This window comes from Anabas testudineus, chromosome 14, assembly GCF_900324465.2.
Source record: "Anabas testudineus chromosome 14, fAnaTes1.2, whole genome shotgun sequence".
Taxonomy (NCBI): Eukaryota; Metazoa; Chordata; class Actinopteri; order Anabantiformes; family Anabantidae; genus Anabas; species Anabas testudineus.
Window position 1 is genome coordinate 11,901,975 of NC_046623.1, and position 25,730 is coordinate 11,927,704.

General features: G+C 37.5%; 1 protein-coding gene across 1 annotated transcript; it reads left to right on the forward strand.

Annotated features, from left to right (window-relative positions):
* The first annotated feature begins 34 nt into the window (after positions 1-34).
* Positions 35-25,347, forward strand: LOC113169781 (F-BAR and double SH3 domains protein 2-like). The gene is made up of 20 exons (XM_026371480.1): positions 35-239; positions 3,717-3,814; positions 7,479-7,524; positions 11,804-11,880; positions 12,472-12,616; positions 13,610-13,743; positions 14,842-14,896; positions 14,988-15,116; positions 15,207-15,329; positions 16,677-16,772; positions 19,173-19,289; positions 19,990-20,088; positions 20,709-20,861; positions 21,099-21,233; positions 21,778-21,861; positions 21,979-22,162; positions 22,523-22,746; positions 23,383-23,593; positions 23,705-23,769; positions 23,937-25,347. Exons 1-20 carry the CDS (start codon positions 219-221, stop codon positions 24,018-24,020), a joined length of 2,280 nt encoding a protein of 759 aa, XP_026227265.1. The 5' UTR covers positions 35-218; the 3' UTR covers positions 24,021-25,347.
* Positions 25,348-25,730: the final 383 nt, after the last annotated feature.

The following is a 25,730-nucleotide window of genomic DNA, read 5'->3' on the forward strand; positions in this document are numbered from 1 at the left end:
CGGAAGTGTGTGTTGGTGCGGCCGTTTGACTCCGCTCGTTGTTTTCTGTTCCCTGGGGCCACAGTGTGTTTTCAGCCGAACTCAACTTACTACATTGCAGGACTCGTCATGGCGGCTTGACTCAGTCTGAAATATTCTTCTTCTGATTGTATCTCTTGCACAAACTTTTCCAGATAAACTTTTCGTCTTTTGTGTAGTTTTTATGTCAAGAAATAAGGATGCAACCCCCACCGAGAAAGGTAAGTTTTCCCGTTGTAGCTTCCTAAGCTAACGTTGCTTGTTCTCGAAGAACTGGTGCATTTTTAATGGTTGAAAATGTACGCGTTGATGCTAGTCGGCTGTTTTTAACGATAAATGTGCCTTTTATTCTGCAGATGTGAGCTAAGTTGTCATCTTAACTCTCATCTCCTTTAGCTGCTTCTTTAAATAGCAGTAACGAAGAAAACTACTTTAAAAAGTCCCATGTGCGACATTTTTTTTTTTTTTTGGGAGAATAGCCCCGTTAATGTCCCCCGTTACCTCTGGAGCGGAAAGACTGTTTGACCAAATAACATTCAAAACGCGACAGTATTAAGGCTTTTCTTTGTAGGCAAGGTGCTTACAGGTTGGAAACAGCTTCACATATTTTAAGAAATAGAGTTACCGCGGTGTTGTTTTACATCGGCGCACAAATGATTCACGAAGCAGCAGCTCAAGCTCAAGATGCTAAATATCACTTCGGTTCACACTGGTCCTAATGTTAGTGCCATCCGCGGTTGAACTAGCTTGTTGATTGGGGCAAGATTGTCGAAAGAGCTGGGAAACGTTACGATTTAATACAAATAAAATGCTGTTTGCAAGTTTTCCCTATGCTGATAAGTTTTATCTTATCTTTGATTCTACCAAACACTTAATTGACAGTTTTTTAAACGTAGTCCGGTGATTTTTTTCCCTCTTAGCTAAAATGCTATTTACAGTTTCAATAACTCCATAAACGTTTAATTAGAGAAATAAAAGGAAAATACAACTATCAGCAGTGTCTAGGTGTGTCAGTGTTATATTTCAATAACATGGCTCCACAGTGCAGAAGACATCATTTTACTTCAAATACCTTTTGCAAACTGCATTCAAAACATGTAGATTTATGGTTGTTTTTGTTAAATGTCAAAAGCTATGTGAACTGCCTAAATTATTATTTAGTGTGTTTCACTTGTTCTCAAGGATGAAGTAATAATAAATAAATCAGATCTTTCGTCCTGGGAAAATAACCTTTAATGTTACATAAATAGTTTCCAGAGAATATCATGAAGTTAAAACAGGCACTACTCTCTGTTCTCTTGTTGTTATATGATTAAAGCAGGAGATAATTTAACAGACCAGTTTAGCTTTAATTACAGCACATTATGAAAAATGCACAAATCATATCATAACCTCTGACCTGTCATCTTTCCTGGCATTTTGATAGGTGACAGTTTACAGTAGCAGGTGTCCAGATGTTATTCATGATACCTGTGGCTTAAATCATGATCGTGGAGGTATTTTATCTTCACTTGTGGCATGGTATAACTCCTTTTAGAGATGGCAAACTTCACAGCTCGTGGTATTTACATTTTCATTTTTATTGTGAATATTGAACTCCGCTCTCCTCAAATTCTAATCTGGCTCATAAAAGAATAAAGGAATCAGTAATGAGATCTGGGCACTGCACTTCATAATTTATCTCACATCAAATTAGAAACCCAGAGGGACTGACTCTCACCTGGCTGGAAGTTTAGCTTTAAAATGAGTGGAGCTCATTTTCACCAGTGCTTGCATCAGAAATTTAGAGAAAGGTTAGCCTTGATCGAAAAAATGTATGAATGAACTCTCACATTTACAGTCATTCATTTGGCAGGCGCTTTTATCCAAAGCAAGCTCTAAGCGAGGTACAAGGCAACCAAAAAATCAAAGTCAAGAAGCAGAACTTTAAAGTAACTCTTAATATGAAAGGATTAGTAAAGTAATGCTTATTACATAGTTCAGTATGCAGTTGTATGTAATTTGTTAATTTAATTTAACTCTTTGTAGTTACCAAACTGTCTGAAGTTCATTTAGATAGTAGGTTGTTTATTATCCTGCACTGTATTTCAATCTGGGAATAGTTAGATTTTAGGTATCCCAGATTCTCTAGAGAGTAACATGTCACTTCATGGTCAGCACATCATCATGCTGCAGACATTAACTGTCTGAAATCTTAATCTCTAAGTAAAACTAATGCTAATAGCTTGTTTTCAGTTTTATGCTTTTTGGCAAGAGAGAGACCTATTTTATTTGAGTCAATGCAGGTACTGATGAATTACATATTCTTTTTGGTCACTCCTCACATGTACGCAACCATCCAGTTAACATTTTAACATAGCTAATTAAGACTGCATCTTTAGTTACATTTATTTTTCTGTACTGTTATGGTTGTGTTCTTGCAACTAATGAGTGTCTATAAAACATCAGAAAACTGCGTTAAATGTTTGTCAGAATGTCCTATAGCCCACAATACCAGGGCACTGCCACGTGATTAATTATTAATCCTTGTTCAGTTCATCATTAAATTGATTGACTATTGGCTTTAAGCCTGATAAATTGCATTTCTGTTAAGAAATAGCAGAAATTGTGCTCATGATTTAAAAATGCTATATCTTTAGCCATAAGCTTAGTAAATGCTTGTCATTTAACTTGAAAGACTAAAGGCAGTGAGAGATGTGGTGATATATTTCTTATTGCCTGCAAATCACATTAAAACATTAAAGGATCAAATCAATTGATCCTACTAAGAAGTAGGTTTGTGTTTAGTCAAATACTAATATATTATCATTTACATGATACGTTTTGTGTGTTTACGTTATAGAGCTCCATCATTTTACAAAAACTAAAAACGCATCAATGAGCCACACTGTTGCACTGGCTAATGTGCCATCATTACTAAGAGCAAATACACAGTGCACACTGCAGCTCATTTTTTGTTGAACCCACAATCAATTCCACATGGACCATCCAGCACCTATAAATACCAAATAGAACACCAATTGTTTATTAATCCTCAGCTGAAAATAGACGTCAACAAATGTACCGTTTAGTCATTTCATTGCCATTTGCTAAATGTTACAGTTACCAGTTATTCTAGCATATGTCCAAAAAGGATCTATACTGTATATTGTTATTGGTTTTTTAAGATTTAGTTGTTTGGTAGGAACGAAAAGGGTTTATAAGTGAGAGACACGACAGAAAAGCTGCAAGTATTGCAAGACAGACTAATGCACTTTTTTGTCTTTTAATTAGAAAGAAATAATGAAGCAAAAAAAAAAAAACTTATATCTTTATTTAAGTTGAACTTAAATTTGGCTCACAATTCAAATAAGGTAAAAAAAAAAAAAGGTGAATAATCCCTGTTGTCAGTAATTAGACCTGATCACTGCACTCACGCATAATTTATTGGCCTTTTAGAAACTCAGAAAGACAGAACCCTCGCCCGACCAGAACTACTGTGTGATACTGAGTGCAGATTATTTTCACTAATACCAACATAAGCTCAACTTACTTAACATTGGCCTCTGAAGTCTTGAGTATACCTTTGGGAAAGATCTTGTGAGAAGCTCTATGGTTTTCTAAGAGTAGAAATATTCTCTTTTTTTCCTCTATATGAGCTGAAGGAAAAAAGGTGGAGTTCTCTAGTTCTTCTAAGCCATTTTTTCTTCCTCCCCCAGGTCCGGGTCACCCAGGGACTGAAACAAACTCATGCAGAGCAGATGAACAGATTACACATCAAACACCAAACAGAATGTGACCTCTTGGAAGACCTGAGGTGAGTAGTCAAAGGTCAAGCTGTAGTAAAGTAGACAAGGTTGAGTACCACATTTGCCCAACTATAAAACAACTCTTTCATACATGGCTTTGACTATAAAGAAAGAAAACATTTTTACTCACTTGTGTAACGTGTATAAGTTACATACTCCCACCCACTTTTGTCGAGCTGTTGATGCAGTGAGAACAATTTTATCTGATAGTTACCAGTCTTTTTGAGCCCATCATCATGACGTTCAGTGAGACTGCTCAATATTGGTTTCTGCAACAGGAAAACACAAGAATCAGGCTAAATGCGCTAGATGAGAATGGAAATGTAGCTGCTAAATTAGCTGTCTTGAGTCACTATGGTCCTGTAATCTATAATATATATATATATATAGTTGCACTATTTACACATCTGCTGCAGGTTCTATGACTGGTTTTAGTGCAGGTGGCTAGCTGTCTTTGACTTTCATATCATAATCTTATAATATTATCTTAATTCAGTCTATTAGAGGACACACTGAGCAGGATGATCTGTGATCTCAGATTGTGTTGGTTGAAAATGAATATAATTAGGAGAGGTGAGGCCACCGAAGGTGTGGATTTGGCTTTGCTCAGTCTGTCCATACCTGCTGGGGAGGTAATGCTAGCTGGCCAGCTGTCTGCAGATAAATTGTCAAGAACCACAAAGACTGAAAGCAGGTGAATTAACTCAGACTTTATGTCTCCTGTCTATGCAGAAAGAGATTATAAAGTGTATGGCTGTCTCTGGTTCACACATGTTTTTACTGACAGTTTATTCCTCAGTGGCAATGCCTTTCACAGTTCTAACTGCTGGGACACACCAAGCCGACAGTCGGCTGTCATGAGTGTCTGTGGGTCTAGTCTTTTCTGTGTGTCCACACTGTTGGCACTTGTCAGAATCCTATCAGTGTTTTTTCAGCTGACTTGGCATGTTAAATTAGCTAAGAATTAGAAATAGCTATAAACTGCCTGTGGTGATTGAAAGTGGTGTGAAAATAGTAAGCAAGCTCTGCCAAGTGCAGCTTTGTTTATGATTCATCTTCTTCAGCTTTCCCTTTTTGAATGACTAATACAGACTACCACCACAGCATGCTGCTACAGTATTATCTCCTAGTGCGCTTTATAGCCAAGGAAAGGTGGTGTGAGTCGACGCAGCAGTCTAAGTTGCCTATAGCAATTTGAAGACAGCTTGGTGTGTCACAACCTTCAAATGATGTTTTAGTTTTGCAGTATTTTGCTATTAGTCATATTGTACATCCTAGTCCAATAGTAAATGCTATTCCACTCATTGGGTGTTTATTTTCTTGGCTGCAACATGCTAATTAGATCTTTAGGTGCTTGCAGTCACATTTTTGAAAGGGGGCTAAATACTTCCCAGTGTTTCCAGTGTGCTAGGCTAAGCTAACTATCTGTTGGTTGAACCTTCATATTTAATGTACAGATAAGTATTTTTCTCAAAATTTTATTTTAAGGTCAGTCAGCACTTGACAGTTGTTTTGAAACTATTGCTACTATTATTGCTATAATCTGCTGTTTAGACTAATACAATTTCTAGACCTTGGATTTAACACTACTTAATACTGTACATAGTAAAACTATCTAGTTAAACATCCTATGCGAGGGTTAGTGTGGTAATTTTGTCTTGTTTTGAAATTCTAGAACTAATAACTACATAGTTTGACTTGTTTATCAATACGTTGAATTTTAATACAAACTGTATTATCCACCCACAATATGTTGCAGTTAGTATAGTGTCTCTAGTGTCTTGTGTTTGATTGATGCCTGTTTTACAGAGAATTTTACTATTTATATACATGCTATCAGTCACCCAGAATTCCCTAAATTTGTCTTTAAAGTCTAGATTAGTCTTTAACATTTGAGCATCAGGAATAAGAAATCACAGGTTGTGAAGACTCACAGGCAGCTTTAGCACTGACTTTAGATATGTAGTCATTTTTAAGGTTGCAAAGCCAAAGGTTGTGGTTGTGTTTTCAGTCTTAGTGTTGGGTTGAACTGACAGCCTACTGGCTCCCCACTTCCTGTCTGTGGTTGGTTTCAGAGCTCTGTACCTCCAAACAGCTGGAACTTAAAGTCAGAGAGAGCTGCCAGATGTTCTGACTGCCCTGAATTGCTCACCGTGGGAGGCTCAGTTAGCACTGCTCCACCAGAAACAATGTGAACTCAAGTGGTAAAGAATTCACAAAGGTAGATCTTGATCTTAGACAACAAATGATTCAGCAAACTGGAAACTGCATCTGTTTGTCAGCAAAAGCAAAGTGGTGGGGCAGTGGAAGGGAGGGAGCCTTTGAATGATGGGAGAAGAGGAAGGGAGGAAAGACAGAGAGGGAAGCTCTCAGGAAGTATGCTAGATTGTTTAGAGTTAGAGTGGAGCATGGCAGTCAAGTCTCAACATGTTTAATGACTTAATGATAATTTGGCTGTAGCAAAGTTTTCCTGAGGCACTGACCTCTCTAATTTTCATAGGCTTTTGTATACGTTTATGCAATTTAGCTTGTTCTTTTCATAAAAATAAACTTTGTTAGTTAGACATTAAATGTAAAAACAAGATTTACTCACATATCCCACATTTATTTGACTTTATTTTTTACAAGTCAATCATTTTCAGCTATGTAAACCATTTACAGTAATATTTGTTAGTCTGTACAAATCACAAGGCTTCTACAAATGCACCATTTACAACTTGCAGAAGGAAATCCCTAATAGACGTACGCCAGTAAAACAAACTATACCAAATTCATTAGGAGTAGAAAAAACAGAAAATTGCATTGTAAAAGAACCCCAGTTCATTTCAGAAGTCTTTTAACATTGAGAATGATTCTTCCTTTGGGAGTTTCTGTTTCTAGTACAGCATTAGAAATATCTGTTAAGCTTCACAGGAAGGAGGGGGGTGGAGGGGGCAGAAAGGACAATTCAGGGAAATGGTAGGGAAAATAAAAACATAAAACCATTATTTTAGGTAGCTGGACATTCCTTGCTGACTCATAGAAAATTTTGAGGTATAGATTTAGGATTGGCTTGATGTGAATGACAACAGACTAAATATGCATGGGGTGTTTTAGCAAGCAAGTACTATATACTGAGTAACTGCTTGCTTCAGGATTACTGAATAGATAAAACAAGCCCAGACATGATTTAATACCAAAAAGCATTTTTCGATGGCATACAGTGATGTCTGAAAGTTTGTTACCCCTTTACCCCTATTTTGTCTGTTTCTGCATAAATATGACCTGAAACCTAATGCAGTTATCATGCCATTCTGAAATTAAGTAAGTGTTATACTGAAACTGAAACCTGGGCATTTCACTTCTAGCCGGCATCGAAACATATTTCCATTCATAAATTCAATCTTTAGACCTCTGACTATGTTTAATTTGGGCATCCAGCTTAAGAAAAGTATATACCTTGAGCCCACTGAATAAATAGTATGTAAATAAATAAAAAAAAGACTATATACTGTATACTCTCACAAATTCTCATACAGTTTCAAGCTATCCATTCATCTATCCATTTTGTATGACTATATCAGTAAAAAAAAGTAAAATTGGAATAAAAATTATTTTTTTGCCAACCATCAAATCCTGTTATTATAAGATGTGCTTTATTCATCATTCATATTCACTCTTGTCATTCCTTAGGAGTTTTAGCCAAAAGAGGGCAGCTGTAGAAAGGGACTACGCCCAGGTAAGTACATCTGAACTCTTTGTAGTAGAACGTTTCTCCACAGTACTACTAATGCTTATATACATCATCACTGTTCTGTCTTGTCATTTGTGTTGCTAAAAATACAGTTATTTTGTACAATATTGCCCTCAAGAAGCCATATATCGGGGGGTTGAGATAGTGGCCCTAAAAAAAGCTCTTAGTTCTCATGGGGCGAGATAACCCCCTTCTGTAGCCACAGAAGAAAATTCCAACAGATAGAAATGGCTGTGGCAAGTGATCTACTGGCTGGTTTCCTCCTCTTTGCAGCTTCCTGAAGATGTCAGTCAGCTGTCTGAAAATCTCTCCTCTCTGTGTTCAGACTTTGTTCAGGTTTTGCAGTCCTGTGAGGAATGTTCACCACAACTGTGAAAAGAGGAGGCATTTCTGTAGTTATCTAGCTGACATAACATCTGTTTGCCTATTTCTATATGCTCCTGGAGGGTGTTTCATAAAGGAGGCTCAGCAAACGGGGCCTGAAATGTGAGTGCTCATTGAGCCAAACATACTGAACCAGGATCAGTCTGTTTAATAAGGGTGACATTTTTTAAACAATATCTATCTACCAACTGCAGCAACCTCAGATCATAGCACTGCCCCCACAGGCTTGCACTGTAGGCACTAGACATGATGGGTGCATAACTTTTATCCACCTCTTTTTTTTACCCTGATGCACCCATCACTCTGGAAAAGGGTAAATTTGGACTCATCAGACCACATGATCTTCTTTCATTGGTTTCTTAAATCAGTTTTAGTAGTAGTTTCAGCAATATCCTTAGATGTTTTCTTTTTCATGGACCACAGCTTGTGTTTTCTGACATGGTTGTTTAAGAAATGAGAAGCTACTTACTGCGTCAGTTAGGCTTAAATAACTTGCAGCTCTTACCTATTTGCTTAGTTAAATCCAAGTGGTGACATTTTATTTTTGAATGGGCAGTCTATATATGTTTATCTCTATATATCCATATATATATATACCAGACAGCCTCACCTTAGATTGTATGTGCACAATAACTGCAGTCCATGTCAAAATGTGGTCTGTTATATCTCAAAATATTTTAGGCAATTTTCAGTAAAGAGGAACTCTGGAAAAGGAACTTGAGAAAACATTGTATTTCAGTAGTGAATGCAACATCGTTGCCTGTGGTGATGCTGAACATGAGTCTCTTCGCAAAAGCATCTTAGGGTTATGATTATCATATCTTAGAAGCATTGCTAAGTTTTGGAGTTTTTTTGCTAAAAGCACTGTAACTGAATACACTCTTACAAATAATTGTAAAGGCATTTTAAGAAAGTCCTAAACATAAAAAAAAAAACAATTTACTCATGTTGATCAAGTTTGCTTTGTTAAATCGATTCCCACACAAGAAACGTACTGTAAATCATAAAATACAACAAGGGTGCACGCACAAGTTTTTATTTGGAATCTGTTTCTCTCATCCTAATAAGGCTGTTATACACAGGTAATCATTTTTATGAAACATCCCTCTGAGCTGGGTCATCTTAAAAGTGGTTGTCTGCTAATCACATGGTCACCAGTTTTATCCTTCCCTGACAGCCCTGCTGTGATTGGTGTGTATGTATGTAAATGGATGAATCAGCGACCATTTCCTTTAAGTAGAGCGTGTATAAAAGGACTCTCAAGGACATAATCATGTACGATAGATTCATTACAGCCAGTAAAACTCTTAAATACACATAGATGGGTTGTGAAGCTTTGCACTAGTTCGTCATGTAAATAGAACGAGAAATCCTATACTGACTAAGAAGAGAATAAACAATGGAAATTCTTGTAAAGATTCATACATAGTTCATGCTGTGTTGCCACATTTTTATGGTGGGAAAATATCTCTTTACCAGGAATATACACATAATTTCAACTGCACAGTATATAAATGATTATATAACACTGCAGCATGGACAGGGCACACTGGGCGTCACCTAATTTATGCATAAATACATATGAATTTAATGAGAACCTATGAAAATAAAATAAATAAGCAGTCACACAGACCCAGTGACGGCTGGAGATCAGCCTGCAGGAGCTAGAATGTGTAGATATATGGTTGGATATACCAGCCAATGTTTTGAATGTGTTTGATTCTATCCAGCAGTTGTTTTGAAAGGTGAATAGGAGGATATCTGGTAATCTTTGAAGGATGTATGTGTGAGTTTGGAGAAGTTCACAATACTTTAATCAAATCTGGAAGTTGAGTCATGGCAACTGAACTTCCTTCTTGTTAGGTTGACATACTTTCTTCAAAGTAATTTCGTCATATCTCTTACGCATGTTTAAGTAAGGTTTTTTTTTTTAAGTACTTGTTGCTATTTGACTATTTGCTATTGTCTTTTAATCTGCTGTAGCATTAAATAGTCCCAATGTTACTTTGTCAGCCCAACACAATAACATATTTAAAATGTCAGATATTTCAAGATGTCCCATTTTTGGAAAGGCTTTTGTGTGACTGGCATTGATTGATTATTGATTAAATGAGGAAAAAGGAAACCTAAGATGCTGGAATTTGAAGGGGAAGTTCAAGCATACTGTGAGACAAAGAGCTGAAAGGCTTAGATCATTAATCAACTGTCTGATCACTGGAAAAGTAGTTTTGATAAAGTAGTAGAAGTAGTTTTGGTAATTAACATGATCATTAACTTTGTAATAGAGAATAAGTAGGTAAATGTGTTAAGAAATTGTCTTCATTGCTTGTCTTGTTATTTTGAAAGATGTTCTGTGTGTCGGAACTGTGCTGTCTGCTTGTTATGTGATCAATTAGACACCCGCTGCCAATAGTTGAATCAAAGTGGGTCAGAGTGTCTCTGAAACACTTAGTTCCTTTTGGGTACACCCCACTCTTTTTTTTTTTTTTTTTAAATGTCCTCTTTACGCGCCTTTTGGGTTTCTTACACCTGCAAGCTGCTTTAGCCATTAGCCGATTGCTATTCAAATCACATGGTGTAATAAAATGTCCTCCTCTGTCCTGCTCTTCCTCGCTGTCCTCATATCCCTCCTCCTTGTTCCCATCACACTATTCAGGCCTGTCCGCTAGGCTAGCTCAGTTTGATTCTCTTTCTGTCTGAAATCCTACAATGGCTGGGTTTGTAGCAGCTTAGAAACTTTGGCACCAAGACCAATGAGTTCAGAGCCATGGCCTAGCTTTCCTCAAGACCACATAACAGGGTTGTCTTTTCACAGTGGATAGAGGAAGGACGGATGGACTAATTTCCTTAATAGGCACTTGTTGGAAGCTTAAGAATAAACGGAGAGTTAGCTGTTCTCAATGTACTACATACATTGCTTCTCTTCTCTACAGCCAGCTATACTTATACGTAGTACACAATAGTTGCCCACTCTACAATCTGTTGTAAAAGTAAATGTTAGTATTTAGTTCAGCAACATGTTGATTTACTGTAAAGTCATGTTGTGCAATCTGTTATTTTGGAGAGATGTTTTTAGTAAACTCCTTTTTGAATCTGCAGTGACAGATAAGAGCCCTGTCATTATGAAGAAGGGAAGTGCAGAACAGATTTATTTCAGTCATCTGAAAAGTAACCATTCAGAAAGTCTGCTAGCTTTAACACCCAAGCTCGGAAGTGAGCCTCTTTTGTTAATGTTAGTTCAAACTCCAGTAGTAGTCGCTTCTGTCTGCCTTTTCAACCATTTGAGTCTTCCTGCAGATCGCTCTCAAGAGAAGTACATTTCTCTGACATACCACACATATTCTCAGAAACACCAGATATCCTCTGTTTTTTGTTTCTCCTGCATTTACCCGTTTCTGCTATTTTGGTTCTTTATAGATTAACCTTACTGCTGCCTGAGGTGGGGGAACCTAATATAGCTCCAGGGGTGAATGTGGTCTAAATAAATTACATTTTTCTTCAAAAAATGAGCCTGTGTCAGCATAAAAACCACCTACTGGTTAGCCAAAAGCTAAAGTAACCTCTGGCTAACTGCTGAACAAGTCCATACAATGTTGAATCACATTGAAGTCATTAAGCAGTCTATATATCTGACTATTAAACAAGTGGGATTTTTAAATTAGGTTTTTTGTTGTGTTGTTTTGCTTTCTGACTTGTGCCTTTGTGCCTGGAGCGCACTAAAGCAGTGTGTTGCTATGTGTCCTGGCTACAAGGTGGTTTATAGGACAAGGTCAGGGGGGTCACAGTGTTCGAAGTATATCCATGTGAAGATGAGACACAGGAAATGTGTGTTGGTGTGAAGGGTGAAAGTTCGTCATCTCTTTTGTCTCTGCTCCTCCAGGCCCTTCAGAAGTTGGCAAATCAGTATCTAAAGAGGGAATGGCCAGAAAGCCTGACAGACGAACAAACCGACCACAGGTAAAGTCCTATTACCAAAGGGAGGATTGTTCTACTCTTCTGTTTCTGTGGGTACATGTTGATCAGGTCTGTCCTTGGACGTTTTTGGTTCAAATCAAATACCTATTATGTTCAGAGTTGCTTTGATCAGTTAATTAGTCAATTAGTTTACTGAAAGAAAATTAATTATATAATCATTCATGAAAATGCCTGTGGTGTCAGTTAATTTTCTTATTTTTACATTATAGTTAATTTAATATTTTTGAGGTATAGACTTTTCATGAAACATGATATTTAATTATGTAGTTTTCTGATGTTTTAAACAATTCTAACAATAATCACTAGTTGCAGCTACACTACACACAGTTTTAACACTGATTTTTCATTTCACATGACTTTGCGAGAAATTAGAAGGGTTTACTTTGATGTGGGATCTACCTTTGAATGAAACCTCAGCAGGATTATTGTCACATAAAATTGAGATCTCAGAGGCACGAGTTGAGACTCAAAATTTATTGTTTCTGCCACCCTACCTCTAAACTGCTCATCAGAATGCAATTTTACTAGACACTTAATTCATTAAAGTGAATCTGTTCTATTTGATTGGTTTAGGAACATGTATTGTGTATGGAGGGCCTATTTGGAGGGGACACTCAAAGTCACCCAGTCCAGAATCAGTGCATGTGATAACTACAAAGTCCAGGTAGCTGATCCAGCCAAAACGGTCAGACTGCAGAAGGAGCAGCAGCTCAGAAAGGTAATGTAGGCCAATCAAGTTTCACTTACTAACTCACACAGACTGTTTGCATAGCTCCACTAATGTCATTCTGACGTTTTTTTGTTTTATTTTAGTTAGTTTTTTTTCTGTAATAGGGAAATTGGTCTAAATCTGATGGAAGGACAGATAAAATGGTTTCTGAAACATGACATTTTTCTGTACTAGGTCTGCATATGACTTATTTGTTTAAATTTTATATTTTATGTGTACATCAGCTCATGCACAGCATATGCTGAAACACCTATACTGAGGTAAAAGTAACCAGTACATTGGCTTGATTCTAAACTAAATAGTGATTTTTGTTACAATTCAGTTACAACTTGTGTATCTGAAATGTCTGTTGTTGATATCAGTTAAGTTACACATTTGTAACACAGTCCTACACTTGTAACGAAAAGCCAAAATGACAAATTTTTATACTAGTGCTATCAGTAGCCGACATTTGTCCTCTGGTCAGTGTCATGTTAAAATCAGTAGGTTTATGTTAACAGCCAGGGTAATGCTAAAACAATACAGTAAACAATTTTCTCATTAGGGGTGGAGTCACAGCAGTTGATTTTATCTTTGACGATAAGTGTGTGTAATTTGGAGTCCATCTAAAGGAAGTCTGTTCCCTCATTATAAGGTCTGAAGCTACGTTGGCTCCGTGCAGAAACCTTTGTTTCGGCTCTCTTGTTTCTGCTGGTTCTGTTCCATTGCCTTCAGTTTGCAGTTGTTCAGCCTCACCTTTTAGGAGATATTATAATTCCTGTATCGTTTGTTTCATTAATACTTGACTTGTGTGTTCTGTAGATGTGGTGAAGAAGCATTTGCATATTCTTTATGAGTTACATTGCAACAGTATTAATTTGCATATACAGTGGCAAGAAAAATTATGTCAACCTTTTTTCCAAAAGGTTCACATACCTTTTCTTGTTACTGCATGTAAATTTCTGTCTCGTTTTCCCTGTGTCTCCATTTTACTGTCATCAGAGTATTGAACAGCTGACAATGGTTCAAGCTGAGCTGCAGGAGTCAGTGAAGGAGCTGACTAAGAGCAGGAAGAAGTACCAGGAGGCAGAAACGATGGCACAGGCTGTCAGGGAGAAGGCAGAACTGGATGCCAAGTATGAAACCATTTCTTGTTTCGTGTTTGATTAATGGAGATGTTAAATCAAGGTTTTAATTGAACTTTTAGTTAATATACTGTATTTTTAAGAGGCCATTTGATGTTGATTCTCTCTGCCTTGTGTTGTCTTATTGGTGCCAAAGAGCAAATAAAAAAAATTATGGACTGTTTTTACAATTTTCTTAAAATTTGTTGATCAAACAAGAGTTTAAAGATCCACCCTGTCATGTTTTGAGGAATGTAAAATTTGTGTTATGTACTCCACCCAGTAAACGTGCAAATGCTTTTCTTTTAAAAACATAAAAAAAACACAGGTCTTCAGACTTCTCATCACAGTTGTGTTTGTTGCGCCTTGGAACACAGTTGGTTTCAAAACTAGTTGGGATGTCACAAATTATCCCTGTAAGAGTACGACTTAAACTCAGATTTACAGGGGGGCTTTTAGAAAATAATCAACAGTGAAAGTAGTCATTGGTTGCAGCTCAGACAAACAACAAACTTGACTCTTGTGGCTCGAGGGTCGTTTTTCTTCTCTCTCTCTCACTATGAACAGTTGCACAACATGAACAGCTGGCACTTTGACTCACCACATTGCAGGCATTTTTCTGCAAATCAGGAAAGTTTATTGTAGAGCCAAGACACTGCTCAGTGAAGTTTTGCTGTTGGCTTTGTTTTCTGTATTGGCACTTATTGCAAGACTGCAAAAACTTTCTTCAGTGCCTATTTTGTACACATGGATAAACATGTTAATCATAAAAGTTTGCTTGTGTCAATCCTGTAAATATTCTGGTCTCTTAGGAAATGTATTCCGTGTTTACATGCATGCAAATGTCTCTACACAGTTGTTATACAGTTTTCTCTGTTATCACTTCCAGCATGCGTGTCTTACAAACTGTAATTCCTCCCCGGTCGATTATTGCGCTTGCCTGCACATTTTTTTTTTTCTCATTGTCATCTTTTTTTTAAATTATTATTTCATCTTTTAGCCCTTTTGCTAGTTTTGTGTTTTAAATTACCGGAAGATGTTGATAAGAGATTATTCCGTTAATTTTTATACTATTAGTATGTCAGACAGTTCCTCTTCTCTTCTGTTCAGGTTCAAGCTAAGTCTGTTTCAGTCCAGATCCAGTCTTCAGAGAGCAAGTGTAAAGGTATGAGGTTTTTACATTCCAAAAAACTGCTCTAGATTTTGGGACATTCTGGGGCCACAGTCAGTCAGCAGTATGAACTTTTGCATTTTAGCTTAAAGCCAAGAGGAGTGAGTGCAACTCCAAAGCCACCCATGCCAGAAACGACTACCTTCTCACACTAGCAGCCGCTAATGCTCATCAGCAGCGCTACTACAACACAGACCTCATGGACTGCATCAAGGTGAGGACCTACATCTGAATAGTTTAGTGACTAGTGGAAAATAGACATGTACAGGAAACCTTAAAAAAAAATTTCTGTCTGTGTTTGCAGATTTTAGATGGGAGAATCTATGAGCAGGTAAAAGATTACCTAGTCTCACTGTGTCAGACTGAGTTGGAAACTTATGAGGCTGTACACAACACCTTCAGCCAGCTCTTGAATAGTTCAAATGAGGTAAGTCTACAAAACCTACTGGACCTCCAGTAATACACTGGCGATAGCAGTTGCTAACTGTTAATTAATTAATTGTTTAAACCAGTTTTAAGCAAAAATGCTTAAAGACTACCTGGTCTCTTAAGCAAAAATGCTTAAAAGTGACCAGATTTTCCTAGTTTCCAACTTCCAGCTATTTCACTGGGAAGTATTTGCTAGTTTTCTCCAATTTATGTCATTGTAAAATAAATATTTCTAGGCTATAAATGGCTCAATCAAGCAATTAAGCAATTTCTTGATGTCAAAAAGGACTATGAAAGAAAGTAACTGGTGGTCTGCAATTTTTGACATTTAAAGAGCAGTTAATAATGGAGAAAATTATTTTAAGATTAATCAATAAAGAAAAACAATTTTAGCAGCAATCTTCACATTAATTTCTAGTGTCAGACGTAACATATCTTATAGTACACCCTTTTCTTTTTCATCTGGGTTTGTTTCTACTGTATCCCTGACTGCTAATTAATTGAAATGGTTTGAGTTACCTCAGAGCTCCTCAATTACATGCTCTTGAGTTTTTGTTTGGCCTCTTTTAGTCTAGGTTGTTCAGGTGTGTGTGTGTGTGTGTGTGTGTGTTACTTATGTTGAAATGTGGATAAAATTAGGCAGAAATTCAATACTAAAGACATAATAATTGAGTATTTTATAGTAATGTACCTTTATAGCATAAAAAATAATAGAATAGAATATATGGTGTCTAAAATATAATGTATACGATGTCTTGTAAATCAGGCCATCCCATTATGTTATATGCACAGTACTAAATCTGTTTTCCTTTACTTGTTGGCGTTTCCCAGCTGCATCCTGCTTTCATTCCACATGTAATCCTGCCTAATAATGAAATACATCTGCTGCCTCAATGAATAATATTGGGCATAATCAATGACAAATTTCACAATAAGGCATGTTATTTGTATGCACACAGCTTTCTCAGCTGTCTGTAGCTGGTGGTAAATATTTGTCTCTCTGGATGCTGATGGTGTCTGGTCAACATAAATTCTACAGATAAAGTTACATTGATCTGTTGGACAGCCCATATAAATCATTATTTTTAATTAGTCCCATCATTCCAGCGTTGTCAGCTTTGCACAGATTGCCGCTAGAGGCTCTTCTTTTTGAAAGAGGGAAAAGTAGAAACACTGAATAACATGATACAATAAAGGCAGAATGTTGCATGTGGATAAAAGAATAGTTATGTTGAATTATTTATGTATATATATGGATTAATTTCTGACTTAAAACGAAAGGTCTGTGATCATCTGTCATAATCATCATCAGTGATCATCATAATTTTTCTTAAAACACATCTAGGTACTGCAGGAGTTTCACCAGCAGCTGTTTGTACATAAGAACCCTATGTTTCAGCAAGCCCCGGACTTCCTGTACCAGCCAATTGACTCAGATACGGTAAATCCCGCTGTTTCTGTTTGTGTATGTCTTCACACATGAAATGTCAGATGTGAACAGTACAGCATGTGTCTGCTTAAGAGAGGTTTTCTCTCTTTCTCTCATCTGGTCCCTAGTGTTTATTAAAACATGGACATCTGTTCACCTGACGTCGACATTTTTGGTGATTATCATAGTCTGCTCAAAGTCAGCTCAAACACACTACAGGCAACACACTATACATGTCTGCATTCAGACGTGTGCCACATTACATTGGCACAACATAGCTAATGGTCTCATAAACAAAGATTCTTGCAGTTACCGTTTCACAAGACACCTGTTAATTAAAAACCATTTCAGGTGAAACTGGTTAAGATTTTACCAGTAATATTCAAAGCTGAACGTTAGTTAACGTTAACAGTCTTTGTTTAGCCTTTTTTACTATATAATTCTAATATAGTATATATGAAATATATAACATATATCATAACTTTGATGTCCATGTGTATTAATCCACAAATGTAGAAAATAAGAAAAGCAGTTGACTGGTGTATCACAACTTTTGGCTGCTACTGAATGGGTGAACATGCCCTGTGTGTGTTTAAACATTATCACAGCAAATAGACCATTTCACAGACAGCATCACAAGAATCTCAAAGTAATGATATTATACACAGCAAAATTGAACTGATTGACCAGTTTGTTGACTGCAGAGTTGACAACATTATATTATTGCGGGTGGCTTATATCCAATCAAGCTACATCCAGACCAACATTACTGCTGTTTAGCACAGTGGCATCACCATTTTCATTACATGAAGCATTAAGTCAGAACCAAAATAGCAAAATAGCCTCTTTTTTAAATACTGCTGTTCACTTCATCAGAATAAGCTCTGCCAGCTGCGTTGATTAAATACCTTGGGCTGTAAAAGTTGGGCTTTATGTGTTTTTATCATAGCAGTCTGTGCACCTCAGCAAATCCAATTCAAGCTTTGGGCACTACATCAAGTTCAATCTGGTCTGCACTTCACCTTTGCACACCTGTTTGTGAAGCTCTTTGTATCTTGCTGTTAATAAAATGTATTTCCAAAGATACTGGTTTTAATTGCATTTTGCCCTCTATAAACTAAACATTAAAAAGCATAAATTTCAACTTCAGTCCAAAAATATTTTATCATCAACTTTAAAGACTCCCCTGGTATTTATATCTGCCAGTGATTTATTGCTGACTGCTTTTCTTGGATATATTGTAAAATAATGTCCACGTCTCACATACATCTTTCCAAGCCATGCTAGTCCATTGCCCAAATCTACAGGTCCTTTTCTCTTCTGCACTGGCCCTCTGCTCCTCTGGACAACACTGGACAATTTGTTCAAACTGAAAATGCTGGTGTTGTTTTCATTGGAAGTCAAACAAGCAGCAGCCTGTTCCTAAAGAAAACATTAGTGGTAGAGAGCCTAGCCTCCCTCTTTCTCCCTCCTCTCCCTCCCTCCTATACCACTTGCACCAGACAGAGGGATCCGGTAAGGAATAGAGCTGAACTGGGAGGGAGGGGCAGGAGGTAGGCCAGGGCCTGTGAACGGCCCATCTGTGAAAAGGAGGCATTGTGAGTGGGCCTCATCAGAGTGCACTGACCCTCCCCACCCTAGCCTTTCCCTCCATACACACAGACACAAATGCGCACACAGCTGTTGTCATGTGGTAACCTCTTAACTCATTTAGACGTAGCATATATTTGGCTGGAAACACAACTCCCGTTGAATATTTTTACATGTTTGTTAGATGTGTGAAAACACAATTATTTGCTGACCAGTTCACCATGTTAAGTTACTAAGGAAATAATCTGTCATGACAAACATCTAATAATACAGGTTTAATGATTGCTTAGATTATGTGTGGGAAAATCCTACAACCATTTTATGTTCCTGTTTTAGCTTGTACGCTATAAAAGGAACATGCACAGACTCCACTTGACTAAGGCTGTTTGCATTAGTTCCTGAAAAGTCTATTTGTCCAAATATTCAAATATTTTCAACACTGATGCTGAGATAAATACTGTATTCAAGTTTCACTCCAGTGTACAGAGTGTCTTTCATATACTGATGCACCTTTATGCTGGACCCATGTAATATGTAAAGAGGTGTTAAGTGATAAACCTAACTGACACTGGTGGCTGGCTGACAGCTGGGAAACCTTTTTAAAGCTGTTGTAGGGAGTCATATTGTTGTCTGTAGGGTCATTTAAAGTAAAGGGTGTCTCTTTGTCTGAGAATTAGTAATTTATCGCCTGTCAGAAAAAATAATATATTAGACAGTCTCTTTCTGTCTCTTCTCATGTATTAAAAATGTTGTGAAAATAGTTTGCATCATCTTCAACTACTGAGGGCAACAAATCAGCATTTTCTCTCTATTTGTTTGTAGGTGGTGCAGCTGCAGAGAGAGAGTGGATCAGCAGAGGAGCACAGCCTGGATAAGGAGGCGAGGAAATGGGCAAGCCGTGTTGCTCGAGAGTACAAGAGTATCATCCACACACAGAGGGTGAGAAATCAGTCAAACAGATGAAAAGATAATCAGGAGCAAGACTGATAACAATGTTGCATATAGGAGGTACTTATTGTATTTATTTTCATTCAATACTGGTTTATGAATAGGGCTAGAGCACTTTAATAAACAATGCTGAAAATGAGTTTTTCATATGGAAAGGTCTTACTCTAATCAAATCAAAAATCAAAATCAATCTGGTCACAAGAGAAAAGAATATTAATCTTTACATTAATATTAACAGAGGACAATAATCTAACAATAAACTAACAAATGAACTGTCAGATATTAATTCAAAAAAAGCTGTAAAACAAGATTTAGGTCTAGAGAGAACCTGTCGACCTGAGCTTACAAAATATAGCGATGTCATCATATTACTATAAAGTTGTACTACCTGCATTGAAGAACAAATATCTTTCCGCTAAACTGGAATTTGGCCTTTACTATGAAGCAATATTGTAAGTCAGTCTGATAATAATCAACCTTGAGATCATAAAATCGTTACTATCATCACTAACAGTAATTTTGTGCGAAGGAAAGGGTGATACAGCAACACAGGATAAGAGTTTATCAACATGATACGTGACATTTTTACATTATTGCAGAACAGTTTGTTTCCAGAAAACAGGAAATGAGTCAGTCTTTCTCCAGTGATGCTCGATCAAATGTCTTCAATTAAGGCATTTATTGTTTTTAGGCTCTGGAAGAATATGGAACCCTGGAGCTGTCAGAACAAAACAACAGTGAGCTGGAAACCAAGATGGAGGTGGCCAGACAGAGTCTTCGGAGGGCAGAGGTGTGTTTGTGCTTGTGTTTGTGTTTGTGTTTGTGTGTAGGAAGAAGTGGAATTCTCTGCTTCCCTTAGTTTGGATCCTTTTATGTGAGGTGGTCAGAATACTCCACCTACTGGTTAAATGTTAAAATGACACATTAGGCTCTAACTACCAGTGGGTACTGGTCAATGTGGCGTTCATGTAGTGTAGAGCTGCATAGTAATTTGATTGAATCATAACTGATTGTTGTTAAAAAAAAAAAAAATACTTGATAGTACCAGCTGCTTGCATATGAGAATTTGCATCTTTTCTTTGTCTTATATCATAGTAAATTGAATATCTTTTGGTATTATGACTGTTGGTCAGACAAATATGTGAATATGTGAACACTTTGTTAATCTGAGGATTTTTCCTTGGTCTGGACCAAAAAAAACTTAACTACATAACTGAAAACACCATAAACTTTCACTACAAGTCACTGATCATAGAAGAAAAACTGGCAACTTTTATATTAAACAATAATTTAAAAAAAATGTTGGGCCCAACCAGTTGTTTCTCGTGAATGTGTAACTGCTGTCATATTTTCTAGTCTGTATTTGTCAGTAACCATGTTTGTTAATTAATTTATTTATTACATTGGCAGACGGTGAAGGTGAAAGCAGAGGCCCGACTGGACTTGCTGAGGCAGGCAGGAGTTGCTGTTGAAACATGGCTTAAGAGTGCCATGAACCAGGTGATGGAGGAGTTGGAGAATGAACGCTGGAACAACCTCAGTACCCATGATCCTTCGCTCTCTGTAAGACTCACAAATCACTCATTGGTTAACACAGAAGTAACACTGCAGTGCAATGTTCATAAACTGTCTTAAATGTTGGCAAGCAGCATGGTAGTTAGTCATAAAATTCACTAAACGTTGTTGTGATGATGACATAACATTAAAACCGTTATACTTGAGCTATAGATCTATGTGAGTAGGGTACGAGCATTACTATCTCCACCTGTGTCACGTTAAGTAATATCATTACCACTACAGGGCACTGCAGATTTGGAGCGAGAGGATGAGGAGCAGATGGAGGACAGCGGTGAAGTGTTGGACGACAGCAGCTCCAGCCCATCCAGCACCTTGAGAAACTATCCCCTCACCTGCAAAGTGCTTTACTCCTACAAGGTACCAACAGAATACTGTGTATATTTTCAGTATTCAATGCACCAGCAAAGTTGTTGTTGCAGTCTACTTGTATAGAAACATAATTACTGGGAGACAGTGTTGAGGCAGCAGGCATAGGATATGGGACAACTTGATAACAAGCAGAAAAATGATAATGATGATAAACAAGACAAATGTGCGTTACAGTTGTTCACATGTGACTTTTCAGGAAGTTTTTTTTTTTTTTTTTTACCTATGTTTTTCTTACTTTAGGCTCCGTTTACCTGAGAAACTGTTATAATGCTATGTCATATTGGGAAATATAAATATGAATAAATACAGTGACATCAGATAACATATATGTATAATAAATATACAAACATTATTAGTGACTTGTTGGTCTTTTACCTACATTTTAATTGTACTTGTACTGTTACTGTAACTGACAATACACTATAAAACATATTTTTACTGCGTTTGACAGCAGAAACTGAACACTGACAGTGAATATTGATAGATATTTAACCTCACTTTTGTACAAACTGATCATTGTGTTTGTTTTCAGGCCTCTCAGCCAGATGAACTGACTATTGAAGAGCAGGAAATCTTGGAGGTCATTGATGATGGGGACATGGAGGACTGGGTCAAGGTAAACTACAACTACAGACTTGAGTGATGCTGCTTAATTAGCAATTTAGCTTGTTCAGGATTTCCCATCAAGAACCTTTTACCAGTAATCATCAGTATTTATTTTCTGCATTTCCAGGCCAGAAACCGCAGTGGACAGGTAGGCTACGTTCCAGAGAAATATTTGCAGCTGCCTTCCTCCAACAGCCTGCTGAGTATGCTGCAATCTCTGGCTGCACTGGACGCCCGATCCCACTCCTCCAGTAACTCCACTGAACCTGAAACAGACTTACCAACTGGCTCTGTCAATGGAGACTCCAGCGGTGAGGGAAAGTTTTATTAAATGAATGTTATTACAGTTGTAGGCAGAGGTTTTCCTAAGTCTTCAAAGACATTGGAATTTAATATGGTTTACATAGCTAGTAGTCAACATTGATATGTTAACGTAACTTAAAGAAGGATGTAGGAGAGGAGGAGAACATCAAGAAGTCAAGAGTAGTGTCTGTAATTCATGGTGGTGGAAGTGTTCAGCTTTGGGACTGTGATGTTCAGTAGCCAAAGAAACATTACACCAACAGAGAGTGGAATGTATTCCAGTAGTAATAGCAAACTCTGACTGGAAATGCAGACAATTAAGAACTGGTATAGACTCTGAACTCTCTCACACTCTCATTTCATTTTAGTGTCATTTGCGAAAGCGCTGTACGACTATGCAGGACAAACGGATGAAGAGCTGTCATTTCCAGAAGGTGCTATCATTCGCATCCTGAGTCGGGAGACTCACGAGGATGACGGTTTCTGGGAAGGAGAGTTTAACGGTGTCGTCGGCGTCTTCCCAGCAGTTCTTGTGGAGGATCTCACCAGTTCAAGCGAGAATGGAGATGGGCAAAGAGATGGTAGTGCACAGGTACGTCGATTCCCACATACAACACATGTAAAGATAAAGCTTTTAGTATTGCTTTGCATATGTTTTCACTACTTAATTTTGTAAATTGTAATGACCTGTTCTGAGCTGATAACATATTAAATCTGACTTTAGATTCAGGATTTAGGTTTCCTGGGAAGTCATGACATGATGTTATGACTCCACTGTTCCACTAGCTTCAGTAACTTATTGTTTCATTTAGCACTTTATCTGTCTTACTCAGTTTGTTCCTGGTTTATTGTCTAGAACAAAAATTAACAAAAACTACAGCAGTTGCTATTAAAAGCAGAAACTTTCATTTTTAACAAATTGTATCAATAATTATATTATAAGCTGTTGACGTACAAAAACTAGATGTTGTTACTAGTGTATCAGTGGTTATGGTCATGGTTTCATCCATGTACATAATACTCACCAAAGCATGTGATGGTTTCCATCACACCTGCACCTATAGCAGTAATAAAAGTAAATTGGAAAAACAATACTTTACCATGTATGTTTAATTTGTTATTATAAAAGTATGTTTTGTGACATATGGGTTGTATAAGCCAGGTTTCAAGTCCCAAAATTGGACATTGTCACCTCTCACATTCATCTTTCTTGCCTGATGTTTTCCAGGCTTCCCCTTCCACCTTGACTCAGTGCGACCGATCCCCTCGCAGTCCCTTCCAGCCAGGACCTCTCCACAGCAGCCCACTTCAGACACCCACCATGTCCTCTCCTCAGTCAAGTCCCTGCAGCGCTACAGCCTCACCTATTGGCCGGCCGCCCTCCTATCACAATGGACATCACAGGGTGCCACCAGCTCCACATAAAAGTCCCTTTCAGAGTAAGATTCTCTGGTTTGTCTGTAATAAAGTAGCCGGAGTGTGATTTCTAAATTCAGGAGGAGGAAGCATCTAAATTAATAGTTAGTGATGATTAACTGTGTCCTTTTCAGGTCCAGTCCAAGGCTCCCCTCAACCTCCCAAATACCCAGAGTGTGGATCTGGTACCATTCGACCTGTGAGTAAACACAAAGTTATTTAAAAGAGTGAGAGTCTGTGACTGACAGGATGTAAATGACAAGATACACAAATGTGGGTTTTATGTATTCTGTGTTTCCTGGTCTCAAAAAATAAACATTTTCAAACATTTCTAGCATTATTTAATCGAGCCGCTGATGTTTCCAGGTCCGTGCTGCTCCTCCACCCCCAAAGCAGCATCCTCGTGGGCAGGTGAAGCGGAGAGAGGAAGTAGAGATCACGCTGGTGTGAAGGCGGCACCCTGGTGGTGGCAGTGACAGCAGCTCAGTTAAAACCTGCTGGGACTTGGCGGCTTTGTGCCTCTAAACACACTCCCAAAGGAAACCTGAAGCAACCCTGGTAGGGTTGGGAGAGGCCCTGCATTCTAACCCTTTGTCCATTCACACAACTTTGGGTTATTGTGCTGTGGAGGAAGATTGTGCCTTTCTCACAACATACTTGTTGAATTTTCTCTGTTCAGTTTTTACATGTCTCGAACTCCCTTACCTCACAATAGTCTTGTATTTGATTTAAACTGATAAATACTATAATTTCTATTCAGAGTTAAATCCCCCTAATCCATATTTTCCTCTTATTTGGACATAAATCTCTTTCAGTCCTCAAAAAGTTATAATAATATTGACAGAATGGAAAAAAAACTTGGTCATGACACAAAGGTGCACATGATTGAAATCATGTTTGTTTTTTATTATCACTCATAGTAATTTATACAGTAATAAAGTGAGCTGTCACACTGCCTGAAATTACATTAAAACATATTAATGTAAGTCATTGATGGAAAAAGCTAGTGAGCTAGTGACGATGACTTTATTTGGACACAACAATGCTAAAGAATCAGTTCAACGTTTTGGGAAATATTAATTCAGTTTCTTGCTGAGAAATATGACATATCAGTGCATTAAGTATGGAGCTTTGATATTCTCTACAAGCATGTTTGTGTCCCTTCGAAAGAGACACTCTCTGTGGGTACCTGTGTTCTAGCTGAGCTAGCAGCTCTGGTGCCTGTTCCTCTGCTGTGTGTGTCTGTGGAAGTGTGTTCGTTCAGTGCTGTAGCTGTTTAAAACAGATAACAATTATCAACTCTAAATATCTTATAAAGGTCTGAAGAGATCACAGTTAGCAGACCCATGAGTTGTGTTTACTCTTAATAGCGCAAATTAAATCAGAGTTTTTACCCACAGTAGGAAATCTGAGGCTAAATGTTACAGCTCAACCGAAGAGACAAGTTCATATGCTAATGTAATAGCAGGACAGAGTGGACTGGGTGCTGTACAGGTTAGCAAGATAGTAAGATTTGAACTAATGACATCAGGCTGTGGTTTCTAATGTAATGACACCTACATCAGAGATATCTTTTGAGCTCCTGTTTACTGTACAGAAATGAGTTATCTCTCCGCAAGAAAGCAAATAAGCACCATTCCCAAACCGATGCATTGTTCTTTTAAATAACTTGGACTGTTGCAACAACCTGTGACATTACTCATGATTATGAGAAAACCTCTCCAATAGTTTACTTTATTGAATGCAGCTTTCTTCCACACATATATATATATATATATATATATATATATATATATATATATATATATATATAAATAAATAAAACAATATCAGAAAATACTATTGTTAATATATTAATGATTTTTAACCATATGGCCTAGCCCATTATACACCAGGTATGTCTAACTGTAACACTTGCTGTGTGACTCTCTCTCTTATTTTCATTAACTGATATCAAGCTGTTGAGAGTTTTTACAATTGGATTAATTCTATGCAACAAAGTTTTATATTTGTCAGGAAATCGCAGCATGTTGTGAACATGTCAACACAAACCAAAAGTCTGGTTGTCTCCACACTCGGTCAAAACGCCAGCATCAGGCGAGGCTGGTCCTCTCCTCGAGCACATGTACTGTAACTGCACAGTTACACAAACAAGGGAAA